Raw genomic sequence first — 22516 nt, 5'->3', positions numbered from 1 at the left:
TATGGAAATGACATTTTACAAATGGGGGAACAAGGCTTTGAATCCCCATTCACTGCTCATCAGAACAGTGGAAGCCAGAAACAGTGGGACAGTACATTTGATGAACTTGCTGGAAAGGAAACAAAAAGTCTCTCCACCCAGAATTTACACCCAGCAAAAGTCTCCTTTAGAGAGAAGGGGGACTAAAGGCGTTTTCAGATACAAACACACAAAGATAACTTATCACAGCAGACCTTCACTATAGAACGTTCAGGGAAGTTTCAGGTTGAAGGAGTTTGAAGCTAGGTGGCGGCTCAGACGACATGAAGGAATAAAGAACATTGGAAATGGTGAGTAACCGACTAAACAGAAAGGCCTATTTTTTCTTAATTTAAACAGGATGTTTAGGGTAAACACAGCACTGTCTTGTGGGGTTTATACTGTAAGTAGATGTAACAAGTGAGGATAAAGGACAGGAGGGGGAGACCCATACGCTCCCTGCATTTTATCTGGAGTGGTTCACTGTGCACTCTCAATAGACTGTGAGAAGTGAGGGTCTGTATGGTAACCCTTAGAAAGGAGGGACGCAGAGGCCTCGCAGACATGTGCTGCTCACACCTGGGGACCAGGGGCTGCTCTCACGGAGGCTCTGCGGTAGCTGGGCGGAGCTGAGTCACTTCCTCAGTTTCTCGGGAACACGAACTCAGAACCAGTGAGGTGCAGTACAGCGCCTGTCCACCAAGAGCCCAGCGCTGACCCCAGGGAATGGCAAGGTCTCGCGAGGAATCGGTCCACCGTTGAAATGATATCCTGGGGATGCAGGGACTAGTTGGCGAATCAGAATGTGCCAGGCCACAGGTGGTTACGCTTTGAGGAACTTTCTCAGGGAAATGCTTCCTAGGAACGACCGAAGGACACCACTTGAACGCCTAAAGGTTTTGAAATCTGTTTATAAATGGTGCCGTTTAGCCTTATGTTGTATTGCAAATTGCCTCCAAGGGTTGTGATCGAGCTAGTGGGCGTCTGCTGTGTTCATCTGAGAGATGCGAGCAGGCAAGGGGGGCATTGGGGGGGGCCTGGTGCCGGGGGTGCTCGGGGCCTCTTCTGGAGATGGAGACGTCCTGGGCCTGGTCCGCCGCTGCGCTCTGCACAGAGAGGGGACTGTGCGCCTGGGCCAGGGCCAGGCCGCCTGCGGAGGGTGTGTGTGTGTGTGGGGGGGGGGCTCTCCCCCCACCACGCCTCCCAGCCCTCCAGGCTGTGAAGCATTTGCCTACAGACACTTCCTTACTCTCCATCACATATGTTTTCATGGAAGGCTGAGCAGGAGGAATTTGCGATGAATAATTCATGTGTAGTTGTTTTCAAAATGTAAAGTTATTTTTCTTTTTAGGAAAAAATCTTTATTGTTGAAAGTATTGCAGATGTCCCCTTTTCCCCCATTAACCCCTTCTAGCCCGCCCCACCCCCACCCCCACCCCCACCCCCGCCCCGGGCTTTCACCACACGTTAGTGTCTGTGTCCATGGGTTATGCATGTACGTTCCATAAAGTTATTTTTCAAAGAAAGCAATCTGTCCATTTTGCTGCTTCCACGCGGGCCGGGCCACAGCTGTCTGTCGGAGGACTTGCATGGCCCCACTGGGACAGCTCCTCACAGGCTGGGACGGGGTGCGTGTGCAGATGGCAGGGACCTGCCAGAACTTCAGTCACATGCAGCCTGCCGAGTCCCCAGGCAGGCCCTTGATGGTCTTGGAATCCAGCTCTGCTCCCCATGAGGCTCCCAGGCAAAGCAGCAACACCTGCATACCCCCGTTTTCCTGCTTTCTGATCCTGCACCAAGCACACCCTGCGGCTTGTTTACACACACGCACGCGCGCACACACGCCCAGCCGACTCCAGGGCTTGACCAACTGGGCGGTAAGATACAATGAGCTGCTGTCTGTTGTAGTCAGTGTATTACTGACTTACACAGCCTACGGTGCCAGCTCCCTGCGTCCCAGTCCCGCACACCAAAAAGGACCACACCGAAACAGGAGCTGACAGCCGCCCTGCAGGTCGCGGGTACCCTGTGCAGCTAGGTGCTAGGTGGGCATGTAGTCCGCAGCTGTAGTGAGAGAAGGAGGGCAGAAGGCTCCGTCCCTCATCAGAACCCGGGCAAGGCTCCCATCTTGGTGTTCCAGGAATCTCTGTGGTGTTCTACCACGGCCAGGTTAGCTCTCACTGTGTGACTGATGTGGGTACATGAGAGGTGCCAGGGCTCTGAGACAGAGCTGCTCCCCAGAGGCCTTATTCCAATCATGGAGTTGAGCATAGTGCTTGATAAGAACTGGCTTTGAAACCAGGCCTGTCATTTCCTAGTAATGTAACTGGGGCAAGTCACTTGAACTCTCTAAGCCTCGGTTTCCACATCTTTAGAATGGGTTAGTAAGAGTGACTTCCTTCATATGCCCTGGCATGGGATGGGGGTGGGGCTCATGCGATTCTATGTTCTTTTCCTGGAAGAAAAGCCGTGTTTTCTCATTCAAATTGCAAGGCTTATTATAAGTATTCACTGAGACTTGAAAATGCCTGTGAGGAACTTAGCACAATGCCTGGCACGGAGCATTGCTACACGAAGATGATGATGATGGTGTTTGTGATGGTGACGGTGGTGATGGTTATGATGATGATGGTGACAGTGATGGTGCTGATGTTTATGATGATGGTTATGATGGTGATAATGATGGTGATGGTGATGATGGTGATAGTGATGTTGGTGATGATGCTGTGAAGATGGTAATGGTGATGATGGTGACGATGGTAATGGTGATGATGAGGATAAAGACGTGATGGTGGTGATGGTGGTGATGGTAATGGTGGTGATGATGGTGATGGTGCTGATGGTGAAGAAGATGGTAATGGTGGTGATGGTGATGATGGTAACGGTGATGATGAAGATGGTGATGAGGAGGATAAAGATGGTGATGGTGATGATGGTGGTCGTGATGATGAAGTGTCCTATCTCACTTCACCCTCCTGTTTCCTTTCCCCGTTTAGCTCTCTCCCCTGAACGCAGTCAGTGGTGCTGATCCTGCTATGCCTCTGCTCTCTGGCTTCCTCTGGCTTCCTGTGCCGTCAGACCCCTGACATTTGTTATCAGCTGATCTGCGTGTCCCCAGGCCTCCAACACACACTTTCTTCAAAACCCATCTCCAGACGCGGCTCTCCCAGACAGCCTTCCTTCATATGCCCTGGCATGGGATGGGGGTGGGGCTCATGCGATTCTATGTTCTTTTCCTAGAAGAAAAGCCGTGTTTTCTCATTTAAATTGCAAATACTTTGAGAGCAGCAGGGATGGTGCCTTCTGTCCCGCCTGTCTCCTCCTAGCATCATTTCTGGGGTCTCACCTCCAGGCAGAGAATTGACTGGCCATTGGCAAAAGGGTGACATCAACATCTGTCCCTTGAACAGCCCATCCCATCTCCTGGGACAGTGTCGTCTAGATAATTGCCCCCCACCTCCACACACACACACAGACACGTACACAGGATGGAAACGGTAAGCGGTCGGTGCGTGTGGTGAGGGAAGGGATCCTGGGTAACGGTCAGTGAGTGGCGTGTCTCAGGAGAGAAAAGAAGTGCCGTGGGTGCCCCCAAAAACAAGGCTTGCCATGTAAACTGTCCATCAGAATGAAACTTTCATCACAATGTTAGTGTTTCCTCCACAAACTGCCTTGCTTTATTTTGTCCCTGTTTCCCAGGATACATGTGAATATAAATCTAACTTAAGAGACTCGAAAGCCATTGCAGTCCCAGCACGTGTGGATCTCAGTGACTCGGATGGCCCGGCCCCGAGGAGGTCTGCAGTGCTGCTGCAGCTGAATGCCGTGCAGACAGGCCCCAGGCTGGGCGCCCGCTGGCTCCCTTGTTCGCTCACTGGCACAACAAGCAAAACTTGTACAGGGTCAGAGACCCAGGCACCGGGCCTGCCACAGGAGCCTGTGGGTGGGGCAGACAAGCACCGATTGCAGGCCAGCACAGGGCTGCGGGGCTGCGGGCTCGGCCGGGACCCAGACCACATAACCGCCGCCCCTCCCGGTCTCCCTGCCAGGTGCTGGAAAATAACGGGATGCCTATGGATGATGACCAGTACGCTCAGCTGACTGCAACCCTCGGATATAAGAAAGAAGGGATGAATTACCTGGATCTCGCAGCAGGATTTGAAGGTAGCTCATCGCCAAGGGCAAACCCTGCTGGCGCGTCTCCCCAGGTGGCACCCCAGTCTTTCTGAGCCCTGAGAAGGTCCCTGCGGCGGGACTGGGCGAGCGAGAGCCCAGGGCTGGGCGTGGCGCCCGCTCAGGCTGGGACAGGCACTTGGTTACTTCTATCCGACTGCGTGTTGGTCTTCTTGCTTTTTTAGGTAAGCTTAGTTGTGACGCAGGATTTTGCCTGACAGAGCCATCTACAAACTCAGAGCCAAATGGTGTGTAAAATCCACTCCAAAGCCCTCTGAGCCTTAAATCCCACCCCATGTTCTTTAAGATTTTCCTTCTTAAAAAACTGCTGGGCCCAGCCCGTGTGGTTCAGTGGTGGGAACGTCAGCCCACATACTGAAGGGTCATGGGTTCAATTCCCGGTCACAGTCACGAACCTGGGTTGCAGGTTTGACCCCCAGTCGAGGCACGTATGGGAGGCAACAATCAATGTGTCTCCCTCACATCAGTGTTTCTCTGTCTCTCCCTCCCTCCCTTCCACTCTGTTTAAAAATCAGTGGAAAAAATACCCTCCGGTGAGGATTAACCAAGAAACCAAATCCGCAGGTTATCTGCGATGAATGGCACCTGGCATGGCAGGGCACGCGGCCTTCTCTGCTGGCCTCCTGCCGCTGAGAACACAGGTTCTGTAAGACTCAGTGACGAGCCCAAGGCCCACCCCGCCCCCTCTCCCCTTCCCAAAGGGCTGTCAAGAAGTCCGCCCTGTACAGCGCGGTCAAGGCCGGAAGCCGGGTCCTCCCGTGTGCCCTGCCCCTCGCTCTGCTCCCCTGGCCGCGCGCCTGGCAGACACAGGAGGCGTGTGTGGCCTCCTCTCGGCCACGTCCTCTGTCCCCTCCTCTCCATCTTACTGACGCCGCTTCCTCCTGTGCGGGGCAGGGAGAGGGAAAGACAGCCGAGCCACGCGGAAAAGCTATAGGAATCATGCAGACACGTCAGCGGGGCTCTCCTGTCCCGCTGCAAGCGCGCTGCAGGCTGCCCTGGCAGAGCCCGGAGCCGTGGGCATCTCCCAGCGTCTGGAGCTTGGTCAGGCGGTGCCCTGGGCTCCGCCAGAGTGGCGCTGGGCTCCTCACCGGGGGGACGTGGAGGTCCCCCTGCCCCCTGACCTCCATCTGCCAGGCCCAGGGGGACAGCGGTCCCCACGTGAGGTAAAGGCCATGCCAGAAGCCATCGCATTTGGAATGGTGACGTGCTGACAGGGTATATGTTTTGAAGGAAAAGGAACCACATTTATTTCAGGGAGTGTATCCAGTGTGCCAGGTGCTTCCATTTCTCAGGGAGGGAAGGGGGGCCAGGCGGGTCGGTCACTGCCGGCGGTCCCTGCGCACTGAGCCCGCTGCACAGGGGAACTCGAGCATAGCTGCCGGCTGCTCCCGGCCCCACCTGTTCTTTCCCTCCTCCTCCTCCTCCTCCTCCACCACCACCTCCACCTCCACCTCCTCCTCCATCAGTCCCAGTGCTGCCTGTCTCCCACGTGGTTGGTGGGATTGAGGTTCCGGCCAGAGGTCCGGGGGTGGGGGGGACATGGCCAAGCAGCTCGGGAGGTGCTACCTGCCAGGCACACCGAGCCTGGGGGAGGCCCCTGCAGGCCCAGGCGGAGCGGACAGAAGCCAGGTTCACCCCGGGCCACAGGATGCCGCGAGCTCCGGGCGCACTGCCCACGTCCAGCCCGCAGACGCGTCCGTGGGGGGCAGAAAGGGGGTTGCTACCTTGCAGAACCACGTCTGAAACTACGTCCCAGTTCACAGGCTCCAGACAGGGCCGCACTCGCCGTCCCACCTGATGGACGGATGGGTTTCTGAGCACGTCCTGCTGCCTTCCTGGTTTCAGGCGCCAGCACCGGCCCGACGCAGTAACTGAGCAGCTGGGCCCGGGGCCGGCGGGCCTGGTTCAGCCGTGCTGTCCGTGAGCGCTCACCTTGGGGAGTTGGGCCCCCTGAGCTCCAGCTCCTCACCCTAAAGGGGGCATAACAGTAGCCTTCCTCCGAGCAAGCTGGCACGGAGGAGACTCCGTCTCAGCTTGAAAGGGCCAAGCGCAGGATTGAGCAGGTTCCTGGGCAGGAAACGGCCGTTGAATTAGTGAATGTCGACTGAACCCCACCTTCTGGGTTCAGGACATGATTCCAGGAAACAAAACCCAGGCAGGAGTTCTGTCCTCGGCCTGCTGGGGTGAGCGAGACTTGTCCCTGCCCCGGAGGAAGGACGGGGGGCGGGATGAGGGCGCGTGCGAGGGCCGGGGCAGCACGTGCTGGGCAGGAGCGAGGCCCACCGTCCGGAGGGCAGGCTCCTCCTGAGAGGGAAGTGTCCGAGGAGCTGAGGGACAGGACAGCGGGTCCCAGCACAGTTCCGTGTGGTCAGCTGCAGCCCGGAGCCCGTGTGGGTGGCTTATGGGCCTCGGGCGGGAGAATGCATTGCTGGCGTAGAGGTGGAGGTGCGCAGGGCCCTGGAGACGGGCCTCTGACCTACGCGATCGTTTCAGAAGCTAAAACGAATGGGCTGCAAGTGACTGCATCTCAGACCTCAGTTCTTCCAAAAAACAACCTGGCCAGCTACTTCGTGACCGCCGAGGAGTGCCTGCGGCTTCTGCCCCAGAGACTGAGGGAAAACTTCCCGGTAAGCGCGGCCCGGCTCCTGCCCGGCTCAGCTGGCCACTCGCCGCCTGGGCTGTGACCCCTGAGCCCATCTGGTCCGGCTCCTCCCAGGACACAGTGCTCCCTCCGCCCTCCCTGCGGCCTTTCCCTGAGGTCGGTACACGGGCTGTCCAGGCCTCACTTAGGGATGATGGGGGCACGGGCTATATGGGGCCTCACTTAGGGATGATGGGGGCATGGGCTATATGGGGCCTCACTTAGGGATGATGGGGGCACGGGCTATATGGGACCTCACTTCGGGATGATGGGGGCACGGGCTCTATGGGGCCTCACTTCGGGATGATGGGGGCACGGGCTCTATGGGACCTCACTTCGGGATGATGGGGGCACGGGCTATATGGGACCTCACTTAGGGATGATGGGGGCACGGGCTCTATGGGACCTCACTTCGGGATGATGCGGCTATGGGATGGGGGCACGGGCTGTATGGGGCCTCACTTGGGATGATGGGGGCACGGGCTCTATGGGGCCTCACTTAGGGATGATGGGGGCACGGGCTCTATGGGGCCTCACTTTGGGATGATGGGGGCACGGGCTCTATGGGGCCTCACTTTGGGATGATGGGGGCACGGGCTGTATGGGGCCTCACTTCGGGATGATGGGGGGCACGGGCTATATGGGGCCTCACTTTGGGATGATGGGGGCACGGGCTGTATGGGGCCTCACTTAGGGATGATGGGGGCACAGGCTGTATGGGGCCTCACTTTGGGATGATGGGGGCACGGGCTATATGGGACCTCACTTAGGGATGATGGGGGCACAGGCTGTATGGGGCCTCACTTTGGGATGATGGGGGCACGGGCTGTATGGGGCCTCACTTCGGGATGATGGGGGCACGGGCTGTATGGGGCCTCACTTTGGGATGATGGGGGCACGGGCGTTCCTGGGCCGCCGCGGGGCTGGGAGGGCTCTGACGGGCGCTCTGTTGCAGAACCTGTTCGCGGCCTTCTTCCGCATGGACGCCAACGGGGACGGCATCATCGGCATGCAGGACCTGCACCGGCTGCTGGAGCACCTGCTCTTCAACCTCAAAGACGACCAGTTCCAGCGCCTCGTGGCCCTCCTGGGCTTGAGGCTCAGCGTCACGTTGAATTTTCGGGAATTTCAAAATCTGTTTGAGGCGACGCCACCCACAACAGACGACCCGCCTCAACGACTCATCAGGTAAGAAGGCGGCGCAGTTCGCGTCGGGCCGTCTGCCGCCTTTGCCAACAGCGGCCCGCCTCTCCGCTGCCCACAGGGCACACAGAGCACAGCCGCCTCCCGAGCCGCTGTTCTGTCCTCGTAGTCAAGTAGACACCCGAAGGGTAGCGTCCAGTGCAGGAGGCCTGGACACGCAGGGCAGCGGAGAAGACACCCGATCGACCGCTCTCCCTGTCACTCCGTCCTCGTTCTGCGCGGGACCTGCATGCACTCGCATGGGCTTCTTTCTATAAATCGGGCTCAGCGGTGCCGACGGCTCTGGGAGCTGCAAGGACCCCTTCCAGCCCTTTCCCAGCCACGGCCACTCCCCGGCCCCATCCACCTGGCCAGCCTCGCGCAGCCAGGAGGCGACCCGGGCTCCCTTCTCCCCTCTGTTTCCTCGATGAGAGCACAGACCCCAGGCGGTGACAGGCCTCCCGTCCTCCCTGGGACCCGTGGATGTCATCACGAAGGAACGGAGTGGCCGTTCAGCCCTCCTTGAGCAGCCATTCTAAGTATAATGTCAATATTGGAATGTTGTCCCCGTGGTAATAGGTGTGTTTTCTGCTATAACAACATGACACGGCGGCCCCAGGGCTCCAGACACTGCGCCCAGCAGCGAGCCCCTAAGCCCCTGTGACGGCACCCAGGCTGCAGGCAGCCCCGTGGCCGCACACGTCTGCCTCCGGCATGTGCTGGGTGTGTTTGCTGCTACCCACACGGCAGGCAGGAAAGACGACGGAGCCTCTTCCCGAGGGAATATGGGCCCGTGAGCTGCCACCTGCTTCTAGCTGCTCGGTTCCGAGGAGCGCTCCCGTGAGCCCTGCCTGCTTCACATGGGCCCACACAAAAGCTGGTCCTCGGAAGGGGTTCTCTGAGGATGCGGGCAGGACGAACACAGAGCATCTCCAGCACAAAGCGCCATCTTCCCATTCAGATCATCAGCTCCTTACTTGTCGTCTTTCATCCATTCGTCAGATCTTTACTGAGGCCGAGTGTGCTAGGCGTTGCCGCTGGAAGGTGCTGCAAAGATGAACGAGACGAACACTTGCTCTGAGGGGCTCTTGGTTGAATGGGGGACACGTGCAAAGGAAGACCTCCACTCCAGTGCACGGTGTCTGAGAGCCACAGGCACCGCCTGCTGAGGGCACAGGGAAAGTGGGGCATCTGAGTCGGGTCTTGAGGTGTGAGTAAGAGTTTTCAGATACAGCTACCAGAACAGTGGGTCAAGGCCAGGGAACAGCATTTGCAAAATCACAGAGATGGGAGCACATTCAAACGGGGAGACAGTGTGTGTGCAGGAGCAGCGGGCATGTGGAGCGCAGTGAGAGGGGAGGCAGGGGCAGGGGCATGGCAGGGAGTGTGGGGGAGGGCTGGAGTCCAGGGCAATGGTGAAGGGGCTGGAGTGCCGGGGTGAGGAGTCCATTGGTGGCAGGAGAGGGTTTGTGTCGTGGACTGGGGGTGACATTGTGCTGTGGGAAGAGCCTGGAGCAGCCCCAGAGCAGGGGATGGACATGAAGGAGAAGCCGGAGCCCAGGGGCACCCGGTGTGGGTCCTAGACGCCCGCCAAGGTGCTGCTCTAGGAAGCCGAGTCCTCCCCCACCCCCCCAGCCAGGCCTGTGCCTGCGCTTCAGGAGGACGTCCCTGTGCTCCCCAGCCACCTGAGCATTGTCTGACTCCAGGGGAAGGAATTGGGGCCGAACACCAGTTAGCGACTTGCCCGGACGGCCCGTGGCAGGGCGAGGGGGAGCCCAGGGTGCCTGTGGGAGGGGCCGCTTTCTCTGCCTGGAGACCCCATCCTCTCACCTCCTCATCCTCTCACCTCCCCAGCCGGGCCGCCCACCCCTTTCGGGACGCCACCTGCCCTCTGGGGCCCTCTGCCCTCCAGGCCGTCCCTTCCCACCTGCAGCGCCAGGAAGCAGGACTCGGAAACCCTAAGGCTTCGTCATGTTGTAGAGAGAGGAAGACGTCTGTTTGCTTCAGACGCAAACCCTTTCACATTCGGGCGTGTGAATACTAATCGGAGTGCTGGGCGCCATTGCCCGGTTCCCTCTCCCCCCCCCCCCCCCCCCCCGTTGCCCTGTGTGAGGTTCCCTTCTCCCGTCCGCTCCCCCCGTCGCCCTGTGTGAGGTTCCCTTCTCCCGTCCGCTCCCCCCGTTGCCCTGTGTGAGGTTCCCTCTCCCGTCCGCTCCCCCGTCGCCCTGTGTGAGGTTCCCTTCTCCCGTCCGCTCCCCCCGTTGCCCTGTGTGAGGTTCCCTTCTCCCGTCCGCTCCCCCCGTCGCCCTGTGTGAGGTTCCCTTCTCCCGTCCGCTCCCCCCGTTGCCCTGTGTGAGGTTCCCTTCTCCCGTCCGCTCCCCCGTCGCCCTGTGTGAGGTTCCCTTCTCCCGTCCGCTCCCCCCGTTGCCCTGTGTGAGGTTCCCTTCTCCCGTCCGCTCCCCCCGTTGCCCTGTGTGAGGTTCCCTTCTCCCGTCCGCTCCCCCCGTTGCCCTGTGTGAGGTTCCCTTCTCCCGTCCGCTCCCCCCGTTGCCCTGTGTGAGGTTCCCTTCTCCCGTCCGCTCCCCCGTTGCCCTGTGTGAGCACACCTGCCCGCCCTGGCCTGAAGCCGACGCCCAGTCCGCGGTGGCTCATGTCAGAAGCGGTGAAGCAACAGGCCGTGCGTCCTCTGTCCGGATAGTCGTAGGTGCTACCACAGGTGCTACCACTGTGCCGTGCGCTTCCCACGGCGGCAGCAGGTGGGGAGGAAGCAGTCGTGTGGGTCCCTCCCGCCGTGGGAACCACGGGACTGTGTCTCCCATCCCTCTGGTTGGAGAGAGAATTTCAGTCGTAGGTCCTGGTTTGGGCACCAGGAGATCTGGGCTTGCCCTGGCTCGGGGCCTGGAGAGTAAAAAGAGACATAAACAGGGTTTCCCCCACCTTCCCTGTGCTGCAGGGGCTGCCTGCCTGGTCCTTTCTCTGCCCGTCCACGGCACAGTCCCAGAATGAGGGCGCCCTGGGTCCTGAGCTGGGGGTGTGGGAGGAAAAGACCCCGGCCTCGCCCCTTGCACCGGCCTCCTAGTGTTTGCTCTCGTGTCCTCAGGGAGTCAGGTCTGTGTCTGTCCAGAGTTGTGTGTTGTCTTGAGTGGGCGAGAAAGGCAGGTGTGTCCCCTGCTCCCCGGGACCAGAGCTGGCTCTGCCTGGGATGCTGCTCCCGAGACCTCCCCGCCCCACCCCGAGCCACGCCCTGGCCACCTTGGCTGGCGTCCCTCCGTCCATCATCCTCTGCCACATTCAGCAGCTGGAGTCATCGGATCCACTGTCCTGTGTTGCTGTCAGTTTCCCGCCATCTCCTTGGGGACGGGCTCTGTCCACGCTGCTCGTCACGCTGGCTGGGGACGGAGGCTTGCTTGTGTCTGTGACCGCGGGACTGGCTGCTGGGAGGTCTGGCTCTGATGTCAGGATCCAGAGACCCAGCTATAGGAGAGGAAATGAGTGACTTCAGGAAACGCTGCGGAGGGACCGCCAGCTCTCTAGAGGAGGCAAGTGTAGAAAATGGAGAAAGGGAGGAAGGACTGAGAAATCAGCAGGGGCCCTGGTGGGAGCACGGTCACCAAGAAAACCAAGGCCATGGCTAGAAGATGCCTTGGGAGGGGGCTGTTTGCATAGGCGCTGAGATGGGGAGGGAGGTCGGTGTGGATGCGCTGACCTCGCCGCCCAGGGTCTCCCCGAGAGCACTTTGGGGGAGTCCAGGTGCGTCCCCTGGTGCAGGTGGGGTTAAGGAAGAGCCTCAGGTGAAGGCTGGGGAATGAGCATCATTGGGGACCATGAAACGGCAGCAGGGTCCCGCCGGGCTGCCAGCGCCTCCGGCAGGGAGGGTGCGAGCGGCCAGGCTGGTGGCCTTGGAATTCCGTGTGAGTCTGGTGGGCAGTTGGGGGAGATGCAACGGAAAAGCAGGTGAGCGCTCAGGCCTCGTGGTCCAGGCGTGTGGGGACTGGCGTTGCGGCCGTGGGACCATGCGAGGGGGTGGCCTCTCAGGAGAGTAAATGACCCTCAGGGAGAAGGAGGGAGAAGGTCAAGGGCTGCGGGCCAGGAGAGGGAACATCACGCCAAGGCCAGGCCGGGCGCTGTTCCCGCCGAGGCCGCACGGAAAGCCAGCGTCACGAAGGCCAGGGGAGAGACGGGTAAAGTGTCACTCGCCACAGGAAAGTCAGCAAAGGCCCCGGACTGGGCAAGACGGAGGAGACGTGAGTTCAAGCCTGGAGCAGGGTCTCCGTAAAGAGGGGGGTGCCCCGCAGGCGCTCACTCGCCGTCTCAGCAGTGACAAGGGCGCAGGGGGAGCCCTCGTCTCCGCGTCTCCGCGGGGCCTCAGCGCCTGCCGCAGAGAAAACGCGAGAATGTTTGCCTGCCGGACCACGGAGGTTGTTTCTGTCACTCACCGAGGAAACGCTGCTTGGCCAAGACCTTCCCATGTGACACGGCGACAGTAGCGCAGTGTGGGCGTCCGGGCACGATGGTCACAGGAGCTCGGTGAGCGCTGGGAGCTGGCCCCGTTGGCACAGAAGTGTGGGCACGGATGTCCTGGAGGCACCGGAAGGAGCGGCGGGTGAGGGCGGTGTTGCTGCTGAGCTTGTGGGTGCTCGTCGCGGGGACCTGCTGCTGCCCGCTGGAGCGTGTGCGGGTGGCGGGCGTGCCAGCAGCGCCCGGGCCCAGGGCCGCGCTGCAGTCCTGGGTGGTGCTGCCCGTCTGTCTGTCCGTGGGAGCAGAACTGCTACGTGGAGGAGGCTCCTGAGCGCAGCGCCACCCGAAGGCGGCCCCACGCCTGCGAGTGTAGGTGCCAAGATCTCCCCCTGGGAGGAGTGACACTGAAGGGGACCCCGAAGAGGTGGTTTCGGATACAAAGCAGAAGGCGGTGAGCGAGGCTGGGCTGGAGGGAATGCCGAGGCAGCTCCCACCTCCAAACCGCAGCCTCTGCAGCGGCGACGGCAGCCCAGCCCAGCCCAGCGCTGCCAGCCCGGACGCTGCGGCCAAGCTCCCCCGCTGGCCGTGGGGTTCAGTGTCGTCGTCACCGGGACCTGTGCTCCCAGCCCCGCGTCCCAGGCAGAGGGTCACGCTCGCAGCAGCGCGGCGGAGAGTCACAGACCTCTGTCGGTCCCGCAGCGGGGGCCAGGCACTGCTGCGTGTTCTCACCTGGGAGCGGGGTAGGGTGGGGGTGCTGTTCAGCCTGGTTTTCCTGGGCCCCTCATAGAGAAATCACGTGAGGGTCTCCATGGGCCTCAGCCGGATCCCCTCTTGTCCCCGCAGGCAGGTGCCTGCAAGGAAGTGTGCGCCCCGGTTTGCGCACACGTAGCCGCAGGTCAGGGAACTGCCCCTGATGGGGGGGGAGGGGGGGAGTGCGGGGGGTGCGGGGTGCAGGGAAAATGCTGCCGGTGCAGACCTGGGCATGGGGGAGCGCAGGTCCCCAACGGAGTGACAGGTGCCACTGCGCCAGGCACCTCCCGGGAGAAGTCTGAGGGCGTGACAGGTCTCACACTCCCCTACCTGGTTTTGGGGAGTAAGAATCCAGGCACCCGCCTTCCTTCAGCCTCAGCCTTTGAGGCGGGAGCACAGGCTTTTATTTATTTATTATTTTTTAAATTGAATTCAGAGAGGAAGGGAGAGACAGAAACATCAGCCCAGGCATGTGCCCTGCCTGGGAGTCAAACTGCAACCTCCTGGTTCACCGGTTGACGCTCAACCACGGAGCCACGCCCGTGGGGCCACAGGCTCTGTCCTTGGCTCGCGTCATCCTGGGAGTAAATCCACAGGCCCGGGTGACCTTGCCGCCTGCAGCCTCGCCTTTGTGCTGAGCTGAGGCAGGCGTCTGAGGCGCTGCCCCATCGTCCCCCATCGTTGCCTCAGTCCGAACTGTCCCGTGACGTGTGACCTCAGAAGTAGTTTTCAGCAGTTTTCTTCCGAAGACACCGATGTTGTATTGTTTTTCCCTGTCTGCTTCGTGAGCTGCAGAAAAAAATTTAATCACATTTATCTGAAAATAAACGAGGACTTGTCACATTTACTAAGACTTCCCTAACGTACAGCTGGGGAGATCAGACCGTCTTTTAAGCATTAAGTTAGACCAGGTGCGGACCAGGACTCTAACGGGGTCTCTGATACGGGGCAGGGGACTCCTTGGGAGATGGATGAGCCCATTCCGTGTAAGCACAGCTACTCACTGATTTATTTCTCTTTTAAGACAAAAGCAGAAGGTCACAGATTCAGAACTAGCTTGCGAGCAGGCTCACCAGTACCTTGTCACCAAAGCAAAAAACAGGTGGACAGACTTGTCGAAGGTAAGAGCGCGATCGTTTCCTTGGAGGCAAGGAAACCTCTTTCAGGTTCTGAGATCCCTGGGTGACCGAGCCGCCAGATCCGGTCCCGAGACGGGGGGCGGCCTTGCACCCCCGGCCACAGGGCCTTGCAGTCGAAATGCTTTCAAACAGATGCCCACACTCAAGGCCAGTCGCGGTGCAGGGCAGTCAGTGGTGGTGGGAGTCAGGGCCGGGAATGCCTGTCTGTGTCTCCGGTTTGGCAGGAACTAGAAACGCCAGTGAGCGTGTGAGAGGCTGTCAGACCCCTTTCACAGGGCGATGAGCCTGCACTTTAAGCGGCATTCCCTCTGTGCTGCCCAGAGGGTGGACAGCCCTTCAAGGTGAGCGCCCTCCTGTGTCCGGATGGGAAACAGTGTAACCACCACAGCGACCCCTGCAGGCCGCAGACCGGGTGCGCCGGGGGCCCGGCTTCCCAGTGCCACACAATGGCCTCACTTGGAAAGTATCTTTAAACGGCGTGAGGGAAGTCTTTCCGCGTTATTTTGAACAATGTCCCCGCATTGTTTCATTTGGTCATTTTCTTCCTGTGTTTGCTGTGCCTTGGCCTGTGCCCAGGTGAAGGTCGCTCTGTGAAGTCCTTCTGAGCTCCTCGGCTCCCCGCCCCCTCTCCCCGCCCCCTCTCCCTAGTGCTCTATCCCCCATCCCCTGTCCCCCGTCCCCTGTCCCCTCTCCCCGCCCCCTCTCCCTAGTGCTCTATCCCCCATCCCCTGTCCCCCGTCCCCTGTCCCCTATCCCCATCCCTACCCCCACCCCCACCCCCGTCCCCTGTCCCCTGTCCCTGTCCCCTCTCCCCGCCCCCTGTCCCTAGTGCTCTACCCCCCATCCCTATCCCCCGTCCCCTGTCCCCTATCCCCATCCCTACCCCCACCCCCTGTCCCCTGTCCCTATCCCCTGACCCCGTCCCCTCTTAGGCCAGCCCATTGTGCCTCATGCAGCTCACAGGCCAGGAAGGTGACGGCTGATGAGAAAGGCAGGGCACAGAGCAGACAGGCACTGTGGGGAAGAGGGACAGGCCGATGGAGAGGGGCTGGGGCTGCGGGCAGAGGTCCTTGTCCTGCCTGGCCTGCCGTCCCTCATCCTTGAACCACTTCCTCCGCCCCACACACTCCTTCAGCTGCCCCCTCCGGGCGGCTTGACCTCGTCCCTCTCTGTGGACCCCCCTCCTCGGCGGTGTGTCCGCAGATCCCCAGCCACGTGGGTGGGTGGGGCCCACGCTGTGCTGCCAGGCAACCCCCCTCTCTGCACTGGGCGGGCGGGGATGTGGGAAGGAAGGGGACACAGGTGACAGAGGAAGGGCGTCTGTGGAGGGAGGGCCAGGAGCCTCCTTGTCGGAACAGAGCACAGCCACACCTGTCCCCTCTCTGGGCCCGCAGGACTGACGGACCCTGCCTGTGCCCTCCCTGCATGGGGCCCTGCCACTCCTTGGCTTACGCGGAGTGAAGCTCTGGTGGAGTTAGTGCTGGGCTCTAACCTGCAGACAGGACGATTCATGCGGTGCCGTGCCGCCCGGGGGCAGCAGGGGCGGGTCACGCGTGGTCCCCTGCTCTGGGCTTCTGGCCTGTGGCCTGTGTAGGTCGCAAAAGTGACCAAAGGCCTGGAGTCGCCCTCCCTCTGCTGCACGGCTGTTGGGAGCTCAGCTAGCAGGGCCCGCTGACCCCCAAACGGATGCAGGACCCGGCATTGAGCCATCTTCACAGTCACCTGGCTGCCCAGCCTCGCTCAGCCCCGGGCAGCACAGCTGAGTCCTTGGAGACACAGGAGCTGTCCCCGGGGGCAGCGTAATCGGCTCATTCTAGTTAAGTGTTTGCAGGAAATAAGTTCTTCGGTTTCTTCAGCAAACATTATTATGAGCTCACTACGCACTGTTGCAGGGTGTTAAAGCCACAGACAAAAAGACAGGGTTGTGCCTGCACAGACGTGGGGTGCAGCAGGGGCGTTGGGGTTGTGCACACTGCGATGGGGGGGCTCTCCTGTGATGGGGCTCCGGGAGGGAGAGGCCACCGGGAGGACCGCAGGTGCTGGGCAGGGTCCGGATGCGGAGGCTGTGGGGACTGAACCAAGGCCAGGCCCGGGGACGGCCCGCATGGGGCCGGGGACCGGTCCCAGCAGGCCTCAGTGCTGTAAGCTTTTGTTGTTGTTGTTAAATTGCCGTCAATTCACAGCATAAAGTGACATCTTAGCCATTGTTAAGCCACCCGTTTAGTGGTGATAAGTGCGCTCACATTGTTTTTAAAGGGGCTTGGAGATCATCCAGACCTAATTTCTTGAAGCTTAATTCTTTTTTAAGATGTGACTCTACAGTAGATACAATAATATATGTATATGAACACATACACTGAGTGGCCAGATTATTATGACCACCTGACGTTTGTAGGCAAATTAGCTATAATTTCACACTGAAGTTGCTAGAGGGCCAGACCATTATAAATAGGGAAGCAGGTTGTTTACCACGACAGTAGAAGTAATTTTTTTCTGAAGACATGGGTAAACGTGATTTAACAGCCTTTGAACGTGGGATATATTTGAATGTGAGTGGCCAGATTCTTATGACCACCCCATCAGTACTTACTTGGGCCACCTTTTGCCTTCAATACTGCGGCGATTCTTCTTGGCATTGACTCCACGAGATGTTGAAAGGTGATGCGAGGAATCTGACACCATGCCTGATGAATAGCACTGTCCAGTTCTGTGAGATTTGATGGTTGTGGAACCAGCTGCCTGATGGCTCTTTTAACTTCGTCCCACAAATGCTCAATTGGATTGAGATCTGGTGATTGTGGGGGCCACCTAAGCAAGGTAAAGTCTCCCTCATGTTCTTGAAGCCACTCCTGCACAATATGAGCACCATGACAGGGCGCATTGTCTTGTTGGAAGAAGCCATCTCCACTGGGATACGCCATCAACATGATAGGATGAACTTTATCAGCAACGATACTTAGGTATGTTGTGGTATTCAGACATTGTTCCACACGAATTAAAGGGCCCAAATCATGCCAGGAAAACATGCCCCAAACCATAACACTGCCCCCACCAGCTTGAAGGGTTGTACTCATGCATGTGGGGTGCATGCTTTCATGCTGTTTCCGCCAAATTCTCACTCTGCCACCTGCATGATGCAACTGGAAACGTGATTCATCAGACCGCATGACTTTTTTCCAATGCTCGACTGTCCAATCCTTGTGTTCCTGTGCGAATTGGAGATGTTTTATCTTGGTAACTGCAGACAGCAAAGGTGTTCGAACAGGCCTTCGGCTTCCATATCCCATACGATGCAGAGTACGGCTAATTTGCCTACAAAACGTAAGGTGGTCATAATCTGGCCACACTCAGTGTGTGTGTGTGTGTGTATCCATCCCACATTCAAAGTCTGTTAAATCGTGTTGTTTACCCATGTCTTCAGAAAAAAATCACTTCTGTCGTGGTAAACAACCTGCTTTCCTATTTATAATGGTCTGGCCCTCTAGCAACTTCAGCGCGAAATTACAGCTAATTTGCCTACAAATGTCAGGTGGCCATAATAACCTGGCCACTCAGTGCATAATATGTGCACATCTCTGTCTTACAGTGTACATAGTAATCATGTATATGTATTCTTAAATGCACTTAACTCGTCACCATGTCCTACAAATCATGTCCCCGTGTAACCAGCACCCGGATGGAGGAATAGAACGTTGCCGGGTCTCCCGCTCCCTGTGCGGGGCCGGGCAGCACGTGCTCTGGCTTTGTGGCCACGGCCTTCAGTGTCGCGGCTCAGCCGCCCCATGTGGCCCTGGCGCCCTCCACAGCTTGGGTCTGTCCCTCCAGCGCCTGTGGCAGTGTCTCCTGCAGCTCTAATTAGCATTTGTGGCGACTAATGAGACCGCGTGGCTTTCATCTTACCCGTCAGGCGGGCTCCTTCCTGTGAAGCGCGTGCCTTTTTGCGTTTCTCACACCGGGCTGCCCGCCTCCTTCCCACCGGCCGCGGAGCCCTCGCTGTGGACGGGCGGCGAGTTGTTCGTGGCGCCACGTGATGCGCGTGCCTGCTCCGTTTTGCTCTGTCTGCACACTTTTAAGGGCTGTCTTTTGAAATGATAGTTCTTTTTAACGTAGGGAGATGTGTGACGTTTCCCGGGAGGTCTTGTTGAAGGAACCGGGACGACAGTCCGCCTTCTCTCCTGGGCGCTTAGCGTTTCACTCGCACGCTCAGGGCCTGCAGCCGGCACCCGTCCCCTGCGTGTGGGGAGGCAGGGCTCCGGCTCCTGCTTCCCCTCGGCCGTCAGCCCTCCCAGCTCCATTCTCTGTGGAGCCCACCCCATCCTGCCTCGAGGCCCTGGCAGCGTGCTGTCCTCTTGGTCCGTTTGTCTGTCCTGGCACCGTCACCGTCACTCAGTCACACACCCTAGTCGGCGGGTAGGCCAGGACGAGGGGTTCTCAGTCATTTGTCAGGTTCCACCAAGAGAACAGTACCCACTGGGGTGTTTGCCGAGAAATGACCCTTCACTGCTCGGACTCTTCAGTCCCCGGTGAGTTGGAGGGGCTGTTTCCACCTGTTGGTATTTTCTGGACTCTCCCCATCACGCTTTGGAGTAGACTTTTCTGTGTAGAAGTTCTGCAAGCATTTGTAAGATTTACTCCCGGGACTTCCTATTGTTGATGCTGTTTGTAAATGTTATTTCTTAAAATTCATTTTCTGTCCGATTCCTAAAACCATGGACGGTTTTGCCCTTGATATGGAATCCAGATTTCCTGCCAAATTCTTTTAGTCTAAGACTTCATTTGTGGACCTCTGTATTCCTGCACATATAATCAGCTCCTCTGTGAACAATGATGGTGGTGTTTCCCCCGGTCCCAGCGTCACACCTTTCGCTCCTCTTTCTTGCTAAACCGCACTGACCCGGGCAAGCTGCGCCGGGGGCGGCACGGACGCCCCTGCCTCCTTCCCGATCCCGGTCCCCATCGGGGATGCTCCCGTCCTCCACTGGTCCGTGCTCGCTGAGCGCGGGGAGGCCCATGGCTGGTGGTCGGAAGTGGTGAAAGGCAGTGCTGAGTGCCAGGCGGTACCTGCTCTTCTGGTCTGTGGTCCCCTCAAGTCCCTGATGAGCCCCCAGTAACCTCTCAGGGACATTAACATGGCACCACACCAGCTTGCCATGGCGGCGGGAGTCCCGTGTCCCTCATTTCCCTCCACAGCCACTGCGCCGAGGTGTAACACGGGAAGCCTGGCAGCAGCCTCCTCCCCAGGATCGGAGAGGGGGGAAGGGCGGAAGGGAAGGGGGGAGAGCTTTATTCTCATCATTTAGAGCCCAGTTTGTCCGTCAGGGGAAGAGTCCGGGTCACACCTGAGACCACGCGCTCCCTGAGGCCGGCCCAGAACCCTGTCCTGTGTGCTCGTCACCTTCCGAGGGGCGTGATGAGGTGGCTGGGACTCGGGTGAAAGGTGGTCAGGCAGGTGGATGGGGAGGACAAGGGGTTAGGTTGTCCCAGAGATTGACAGCGGGAAGCCCTGTGCACCGCCACAAACACGCGTGCTATGCTGCTAAACGCCACCTCCTGATGTTGTAGAATTTTACAGAAACCGATCATGAGGGCGCCGGCATTCTTCGCCGACGGGACATAAAGACCGCGCTGTACGGCTTCGATGTTCCCCTCACGCCGCGAGAACTGGAGAAGCTGTGGATGCGGTGAGTGGCGCTGGCGCTGGCGCTCTCCTCCCGGCCGCCTGCCTGCGCGTCAGCACCAACCGTCCGTCACTGCGGGGGGCGAGGCGGGGGCCGTGTCTGTCCTGGGCCCTGGCTCCTGCTCCCCGCAGCAGCCTGGTGAGCAGGTGGCCTCGGGGCACGCAGAGCCAGGGGCAGCACGGCCACCAGTCAAACGGGTCCGTGGCCCAGGAGCCGGGAGTCGCTCCCCTGAGCCTCGCCTCTCCTGCGACTCAGCAGCCACACAGTCTCCCCGTCGCTAGCGATGGAGGCCAGAGCTGGACAGAGGCCTCATAGACACGTGATTTGCTGGAAGAAAAGAAGCTCTGACCATGTGGAGGGGTCCCAGGGCCTTGTCAGCTGGTTACGTTTTTCAGAATGCGTCTGGCTGTAGCCGTGGCTGCGGTTGAACCCGGCCCCGTGGCGGCATCCCGGGCAGATGTCTGACACTCCGTTTCCACCTCCAGGTCCAGGTCCCTGTCTGAGCCCCGTCCTCTCCGTATATGTGAGGCCCGCTGCACCCCCTCCCCCCCAAGGCCATGTGCACCGGGCACGTCCTCTGGGGGGCAAGCTCGCGAAGCAGCTCAGGCCATTTCTTAGCTCCTCACCTGTTCCACGGGGAAGGCCGCAGCGTCGGCCACGGTTAGAATTGGTGGGCTGTTCGTGTCTAATTTAGAAAAGCACCTTGAGACTCTTACACGGTCCTTTCTCTCTGTAGATCAGTTCCGACAGGGCTGTGAGCCTCCCGTCCGTTTTCCTTCTCAGTAGGTTAGATCGTGGGTCCCTCCGATGGCCAAGGGATTGGGGCACAGCGGGCACATGCGTGGGCTCCCTCCCACCCTGACAGACAAGAAAGTCAGCTGGGTCAATGGATGCACTCTCTTCATTGTTACTCAGTGAAGACTGAGGCGAAGGGCGCGGCGGTCCCAGAGCCGGAGTTCCGCAGTCCTTCCGCCTCTTGTCCCGGAAGCAGCAGAGGGAGGCTCGCTCTGCACAGGAAAGCGCCCGCACTTCCACGCACGCACCGCCACCTCGGCCTGCGGAGAGTGACGCCGAGACCTGTTTAAACACAGGCTTGGTCCTCGCGACTCGGAGTTCCTGTAGGAAATCTCATCCGCAAATGCCATTTTTATTGATTAGATGAGGACCAAGATCTTGCTGTTAAAATAAATAAAGGTGCTTTTTTTCTTTAAAGGAAATGGGCAATTTGCCTTAACATATTTTATTGAAGTAATTCTTTTAGAATAATGTTGGGAGATAAAAACCCTCCATTATGTCTTTTTAAATGAATTATAACTCAGAGGAACTTCAGTAATAGAAAGTGACACAAAAGGCCCGTAGCGTAATGCTTATCTTCCTTCCTCACCGGTCTCTCTCCTGCCTGTGTGTCACCGGCATCGCTTCAAAGGCCAGGCGGGGGGTTGCCTCACGCGGCGTTCACTTGCTGAGTCCTAAGCGTGAACGCGCTTTCGAGGCTTTTCTTGTAACCTTAGCGTAGTTCCTTCGCACGCGGTGCCGGGAACACGCTGCCGAGTGAGGAGGGCTGGTTTCCCGCCTGCGGCCACAGCGTGTTGCCATCGTCAGCACGGCCGGCGAGCAGATTCGGTTGCTGTCTGTTGGGGTGGCCGGGACCACCTTGTATGGGGTGAGCCTGCTGCGGGACGAGCAATGGTTTCAAACTCTCTCGAGCCTGCAAGTGGCCTGAGGACCTGGGTACATGCAGGCTCAGAGCAGGGGGGCCTGAGGCCCGAGGTCCCGGTCACTGGCCCCCGGGCGAGCCGGTGATGCTGGCCTGCGGAGCACTGCGTGCGAGGGGCCGGGCGCCCTGGCGCACCGTCAGAGCTGGGCACTGACCACGTTTGCTCATCTCTGCAGCTATGACACCAAGGGGAGGGGGCACATTACGTACCCGGAGTTCCTGCACCAGCTGGGGATCACGTACTCGGCGGACGTGCACCGGCCCTACGCGGAGGACCACTCCAACTTCATGGGCCACTTCACGAAGCCGCCGCCGCCGGAGCCACCACGGGAGGAGCGCCCAGCGCAGTGCCCAGAGCAGCCCCCAGAGCAGCACCCGGCGCAGCCGCAGGGCACGGACATGGCCGAGCCAGCCAGGTGAGTCAGGGCGTGTCCCGGGCCCGGAGCTGCCGTCTGAGCCGCCCACACCCGTGGCAGACGTTCTGAGATGTGGCCTCCAGGGCTGGTGAAGTGACGAGGCTGCCCTGTGCGCTCGCTGCCGGATGCTAGACATGGCGCTATCACAGCCCTGCGGGGTGCCAGCCGCGCACTGCCCGCCGCTCGGGGACTGTCCCTCTCAGGCATTGACTGTATGTGGCCCCGCCCTTCCCGGGCAATTAGGATGCAGGCGCATGAAGACACGCCTGTCTCAGCCAGTGCCTGACACCGAATTGGTGCCGGCGAATATCTGTTGAATGAAC

At 59.3% G+C, this 22516-nt stretch overlaps 1 protein-coding gene across 1 annotated transcript in view; it reads left to right on the top strand.

Annotated features, from left to right (window-relative positions):
- EFCAB6 (EF-hand calcium binding domain 6) overlaps positions 1–22516 on the top strand; it is a 155717-nt gene that overhangs the window by 92552 nt on the left and 40649 nt on the right. Inside the window, exons 19-24 of the mRNA XM_036298810.1 lie at positions 4068–4182; positions 6706–6839; positions 7809–8041; positions 14268–14364; positions 19945–20063; positions 21954–22193. Of these exons, the coding sequence (XP_036154703.1) occupies positions 4068–4182; positions 6706–6839; positions 7809–8041; positions 14268–14364; positions 19945–20063; positions 21954–22193 (938 nt within the window). The remainder of the gene's footprint in view (positions 1–4067; positions 4183–6705; positions 6840–7808; positions 8042–14267; positions 14365–19944; positions 20064–21953; positions 22194–22516) is intronic.

Source organism: Myotis myotis, unplaced genomic scaffold, assembly GCF_014108235.1.
Source record: "Myotis myotis isolate mMyoMyo1 unplaced genomic scaffold, mMyoMyo1.p scaffold_m19_p_3, whole genome shotgun sequence".
In the NCBI taxonomy this organism is placed as follows: domain Eukaryota; kingdom Metazoa; phylum Chordata; class Mammalia; order Chiroptera; family Vespertilionidae; genus Myotis; species Myotis myotis.
This window is presented reverse-complemented; position numbering and strand designations above follow the sequence as displayed.